The following is a 6,605-nucleotide window of genomic DNA, read 5'->3' on the forward strand; positions in this document are numbered from 1 at the left end:
AGGCCTAGACTAAATCTTCAAGGCATGAGATTCTACAAAAACAGTTGATTAGATCAACTCATTGCAAGATGAAATAAAGTAGGTTGTATTAACAAAAAGGAAAAGAAATATGATTAGTCACTGAGGGCCGGCCATGCTCCACCTTGCAGATCAAAAGGAAAATAAAGTCTCCTTTTATATTGTCAACCAAGGACGAAAGAGAGCAGCAGTAGAAATAATCAACACAAAGTAAAACTGTTTCTGAATGAACAATATTCTATTACTTTTCTTGAAGTAGTTACAGTCAAATTACAGTGATCCTTTGGCATCCATGGAGGATTGGTGCCAGGATCCACCCCTGTGGATACTGAAATCTGAGGGTGCTCAAGTACCTTCTATAAAATACTGTAGTGCCTGCATGTAATGTATATTTACTTATAGGCTCCAGCAGGGTATGCCTCTATTCACTTCATTTATGTGGGTTCGGTATAGTGCTTGGTGCAATGGCAAATTCAAGTTTTGTTTTTTGAAACTTTCTGGAATTATTTTTTCTCCAACATTTTAGATCTGTGACTCGAATCCAGGGGGCTTTCTCAGGCTAGTATTACAGACAATCTCCTTCCTTTTAGCGGTTTACCAGCCAGAATAAAAGCAAGAGAGGACAGGATGTTGGTATGCAATTAAAATTTAAGTTTGGAGAGCCCAGATGTAGGTTATGAAAACATTCAGCTAAGCAGATAAAATTCAATTTCTTCAAATGAATTATTACTTTTTGAGGAAAGGGTTGTTTTCTGGGTACAGTATCATTCCTGAGCAGTCAAATATTACAAATTCTAATAAGAAACTTCGAGTATTGAGGCTGGATGATATCCTTTCTGTTTTAAGTACCTTTGAATTTTCTATAATGAGCATACAGGTGCAGGTTTTATAACCGTGTTTCCCCTTCAAATGATATTATAATAACTTTACAATTATAGAAGATAGTAGTTAAAAATCAGAGGAAATAAATGGAGGAAATTCATAACACATCATTTCCCCAAAGACATTTTTTGGAACCCCATTTCTGTACATTTTAATCAAGGGTTGCAGAGTCACTTCAGTTTCAGGAATGATCCTTTTAAAAATGCTCAAGTCACACTGGCATAGAGTCAGAAGAATCGGACTGTTCTCATATAAAGATGCTTGTTTAACTCTATTTAATCTTGCATTACCATTTTCCTGATCACAGAACCTTTTACATGGCAGGTTTGCCATGGACAATAGTTTGGGAAACCCACTGTGAGGTGTATCAGATGGCCTCATAACCAGTCACTTACTTTTGCAAGTCAAGGCTCACTGAAAAATATTATTCCCTGTTACTATTTCTTATACCCTTTGAAGATAAGTTCTGGTGTATTTCCTTGTGGGCAGTGATGGCAACACCGTTCCACAGTAGACTTTGTTTTCGTCATTCTAGGTGACGCGGCTAACTGCCCAAGTTTGGAAAACATGGACATGGATGAATCACTTCTGTTTGGGAACTTGCCTGGGGCAGGCTCAGCCCTCCCAAACCGGCACCGCTTCTCCAGTGAGAGCAGTTGCAAGAGCTGGCTGAGCTCCCTGACCATGGACAGCGAGGAGGGCTATCAGACCTGCATGTCTGAGGACTCCAGCAAGGGCGCCTTCAGCCGGCAGACGAGCACAGACGACGAGTGCTTTGTCCTCAAGGATGGGGACGATTTTCTGAAGAGGTCATCTTCGAGGAAGAACCGGAACATTAGTACCGCCAGCAGTGGGTCCATGTCTCCCTTGTGGGAAAGCAACTTCTCAAGCATGTTTGGGACCCTGCCCCGAAAAAGCAGAAAGGGAAGTGTCCGGAAACAGCTCTTGAAATTCATCCCCGGCCTTCACCGCCCTGTGGAAGAGGAAGAAAGTCGCTTCTGAAGGCTGGGATGCCTTTCCTATGAGCTTATTTCATAAATATCTCTGGGCTTCTTTAGGTCAACTCCACCCAGTTTAGTGGGAAAGTGCAAATGAATTGCAAAACTGACATCCCATTTCATGGCAATAATGACCTTTATTTAAAGTTTTTCTATCATTACTTTCGCTTCTTAATTTTTCAACTAGAACAGCTCAAGTTCTAAGCAGACAGTAGGGAAATAACATCGTAAGTTAGATCAAATGACAAACCAACACGAAGGCTTGCTCATTCTAGTGCTGCCTGTGAAGGCAAGAGTCATATTTATTTTGTAGATTATTCCTGTGAAAAACTTAGAACTTTGGAGTCAAGTGTAAATAAGAGAATGACAATATAATTATTTGGAATACCTTCTGTAGGTTACTTGGTAGGTATCAAAACTTTATGTTAGCTTAAACTCAGTAACCTCTGGGGAGGTTTAAAAATAGGCAATTTTGAATGTTTCTGTTGAAATCTATCAAGGATTATAAACAAAGATGGTCATCAGCCCCTTTCATATCCACAGTGACAACAAAGCGGGAACTGTACGTAAAGTGAGGGTTTAAGTTTCATGAGGTCCTTGGAAAGATATTGCCTAAGGTGGGTGCTGAGGAAGATTATAATAAAGGTTTTTTAATAGGCAGCCTAAACACAATGGATGGGAATGATATTCTTATTCAATTCACTTTTTATTGTGCCTAAATATTAATGACAAGACTAGACCTCTCAAGATCCTACAGTTTTGTGATATTAAAAAAAAAACAAATCTAAAATTTGAAAAATTAGAGTCAAAAAAAGGTTTTTCCTCCTGTAGATTTTCCACCACACTCCTCATTTTATGTTACATATTTTAAATAGTTTTTGCCTTAGCACTCTCCTAACCTATTAATTATGTTAGTATTACCTTACTTCTAGCATTCAATCACATTTTTGTTCAATGCCCATTAAAGTCCATAATTTTTCTCTTCTGGTGATAGAGCTGCTCTTACATACACTCTAGAGCAGATAAACCGGACAATGTAGTAAATAGCCCTTATTGGTTTTGAGTTGTGTGTGCGCGCACATGCATGTTTGGGAGAAAGAGACATCTCATAGTTGACTTTGAGTAGAGCTGCTACACTTAAACAAACTGAGTGAGGAATGAGTCATTTGAGAATAAATGGAGGGGAGGGTAAGGAAGCCTGTAGGGTAAGAAATAAATAATGAAATAAAAATGAAAGAGATTTCTAACCGAGACCTGCTCTCTTAATTCTCTGAACTCAGAAACATCCTGTGGGCTCTGCTTGAGGATCATTCATGTGAAAAGCAGAGAGCGCGGCATTTCACAGAAACAATAGCAATCCTGTCTGCCATTTACTGAATGCCTAGTAGGTTAAAAATGATTTTCATGCGATCTCTGAAATAACTCTGTAGATAGGGGTTAGGCATATAGATAAAGAAGCAGGAATTTGGAGAAATTCCCATGGTCCATATTGGGACTGAAATTGGAAGCCAGTTCTTCCTGGATCTAGCTGATTATCTCTGCCTCTGTAGATGTTGCTCACTCTTTTGCTGGTTATGTGCAGGTATCACCATAGGCCACAGGACTCGCCCACACCACCCCTGTAAGAATACAGAAAACGTGCAACTGTAGATACCGCATGGACTAAGGTTATTGTCTTTGGTAAATAGGAGAACAGACACACACATAGGGTGACTCTCCTGGTCTCCATAAACAAGTTTTCAGATACAGGCACATTTATAACTGCATGGTTAGCAATACATTTATTTTCAGCAAGGGCTTGCAAATGGGTTGTGCTGACTGACAGGGCTTATTTTTTATCATAGACTAGAATTATCATGTTAAAGATATGCTTGCATGAATACAACATTTTCTGTTAATCCTACTTCATGGAGCTTAGGGGAAAGGAATATCACATATATTTGAAGAAAGATGACTTTAAAGTCTTCTACAATGTGAACAATGATTTGGGAACTACCACAGGTCTGGGAGAGCAGACCATAAGGCATTTACTTTTCTTGTGGCCTTTAGTACTGAATATAGGATACAGAACAAGTGAGATACTTGTTTCTTACAGTAAATATCAAACCCAAAGAGGCACAGGAAGGGGCAGAGCAAGTTCCACTATAGTCTGCGGTATGAAGAATTGGTGTCAAAGTTAGCTTTGTTCTGGAAATAAAGAAAAGCACTTTTTTAACCGAAGTACAGGAAGGAAGGGTATGGCATGTTTTGCGTGTTCACAAGTTGTGAGAAAATGAGCTACTTAGTGGAAATGTGGGTAAATTTTCACAACATAACTTTTTAGACTGAATGTGGTCTCAATAGGGCTTTGGCTTTCATTTCTATGATGTGATGCAACAATGACTCACTTTGATGCAGTTCGCCAAGAAGAGAATTGAAAAATGAAGTGCTTTTTCAACCCTCAAACTTGTCTTATATGTGAGAGTGGTGAATTTCATTAATTGACAATTTGTTATGAAAAGTCATTTTCTAGTACAGCACCATTAAACCAGATTTGAATCATGGGTATCGGGAATTGCTTTTGTCATGTGGTTAAAGGAGCATCACCATGTCAAACAGGTGGAAATGATATTTTTTGAAATACAATTTTATTGATCACTTTCTACTTTGTAATACTTTTGTGTCTTAGTTGCTCGATGCAAACAGTATTAAAATTATAGTTTATAATTTTAATATTTGATTTCTTTGCACTGAAGAAATCAAATGTGGACACAGCATATGTGTACTGATTATAAAGTATAAGTATTTATGAATGTATATATCTAAGAACAGTAAATAATACATAATAATGATTGAGTTTTTTAGATCACAAAATTACTGGTAATTTATATCCATTTCCTACAGAACCATGGGCAATAAAAAATTTGATATGTTTCTGAAATAAAGTTTGCTATTATTCAGTGTCAGAACTTTTTCTATCTCAGTCTCTATCTATCTCTATCTCTATCTCTATCTCTATCTCTATCTCTATCTCTATCTCTATCTCTATCTCTATCTCTATCTCTATCTATCTCTATCTCTATCTCTATGTCTGTCTCTACCTATTTCTATCATCTCTATCTGTATCTTTTCCCCTACCTACCTTAAATGAAATGATTGTTTTAAATGCAAATTTCTAAAAATCTGGGGTAAGCCCCGGCTGGTGTGGCTCAGTTGGTTGGGGGTATTCCCACAAACCAACATGTCAAGGTTGAATTCCTATCAGGGCACAGGCCTGGGTTGGGGGTTCAGTCCTTGGTCAGGGTGCTTATGGAAGGCAACGGATCAGTGTTTCTCTCTCCCTCATTCTTTCTCCCTTCCCCTTTCTCAAAAAAATAAAATAAAAACTAAAAATCTGGGTTGAACACTTGACACTTCTTTGAACCTCTTAAGGTGTTTAAAAGGTACTGCCTACTATTTGAGGTTTGGCACTTATACTTGCTTTTTATTGTTATTTAACAAATTACTACAAGCTTAGAGGCTTAGAACATTATCTCAAAGCCTGTGGGTCAGGGTATGGACAAAGAGTAGCTGGATCTGCTCAGGGTCTCACAATGCTACAATCAAGGTGTCACCCAGGATTGAATTCTTGCCTGGAGGATTGACTGGGGAAAGGATTTACTACTAAACTCCCTCTGGTTGTGAGAATCATTTTCTTGCAGACATAAGATTTATAGCAGCTTCCTATAAAATCAACAATGGAAACAAAGACTGCAAGCAAGACAGACTCTTAAATAATAGCAGTGTAACTACAGGAGCGGCATCCCATCACTTTTGCAATATAGCAGAACATAACTGCAGAGGGACATCCTATTAACTGCCCTGTCCTCTTTGTTAGGTACAAGAAGCAGGGATTATGCAATGGCAGGAACATCAGGAGGTTGAAATCAGCACCATCCAAGGAGATTACAAATCTGATGATATAAAAATAATAAGTGTCTCTAAACTTTTTTGAGTAAAAATAAATGGTGAATGTCACCATTTTAAATTGTTCTATAAACAAATGGCAAGATTATAGATCTTTGAAATTAAATAACCTGGTCAAGATTGTATAACTAGCCAAAAAGCTGAGTAGGAAACTGACTCCGGATCTATTAATAACTCCCAACTTTGTCTCCCAGGGGCATGAAATGATAGAAGAATTTAAGAGAATATTAAAGAACACATATTCATGACCCTTAGGCAAAGACCACAACGGTGTGGTGATAGCCAGAAGAAAGGGGAGTGAGGGGAAGGTAGGCAAAGGGGAGGGAAATGGGAACCTCTATAATGGTGTATACAATAAAAATAAAGTAAAAAAAGAAAAAAGAAAAGAAGATTGGAGAATTAAATAATTGCTTTCAAGTTCTGCTCAGGGAATATAATGTACAGTGATTGGTGTGCTGGACTTAATCATTTCTATATTAGTGCATCTTTATAAGCAGAGGACAGGAATTCTAAAAAAACAAACAAAATGAAACTCATAATCAAAATTATAAAGCATAAAGGAAATGAATTATTATTAGCAAAGGTCTAGAGATATGGCAAATAATAGAACTGTCATAATTTGAGAAATAAAGCAGTTTGAATAAATATAAAACATATATCCCTTAAGAAAAGAGAATAGATCTCTCAAAGCTTGATAAATAACATCTACAAAAAACGATAGCTAATATAATAGTAAGAAACTGGATGCTTTCCTTTCAAGAT

General features: G+C 37.5%; 1 protein-coding gene across 5 annotated transcripts in view; it reads left to right on the forward strand.

The window, feature by feature from the left end:
* Nucleotides 1–4,810, forward strand: part of CYTIP (cytohesin 1 interacting protein) — a 66,656-nt gene extending 61,846 nt beyond the window's left edge. For all 5 annotated transcript variants that reach the window (XM_037138333.2, XM_037138332.2, XM_037138334.2 and 2 more), the window contains one exon: nucleotides 1,436–4,810. In XM_037138333.2, coding sequence (XP_036994228.2) covers nucleotides 1,436–1,902 — 467 coding nt within the window. In that variant the 3' untranslated portion in view covers nucleotides 1,903–4,810. The remainder of the gene's footprint in view (nucleotides 1–1,435) is intronic.
* Nucleotides 4,811–6,605: the final 1,795 nt, after the last annotated feature.

The sequence above is a fragment of the Artibeus jamaicensis genome, unplaced genomic scaffold, assembly GCF_021234435.1.
Source record: "Artibeus jamaicensis isolate MK-2021 breed Jamaican fruit bat unplaced genomic scaffold, CSHL_Jam_final contig_1832, whole genome shotgun sequence".
In the NCBI taxonomy this organism is placed as follows: domain Eukaryota; kingdom Metazoa; phylum Chordata; class Mammalia; order Chiroptera; family Phyllostomidae; genus Artibeus; species Artibeus jamaicensis.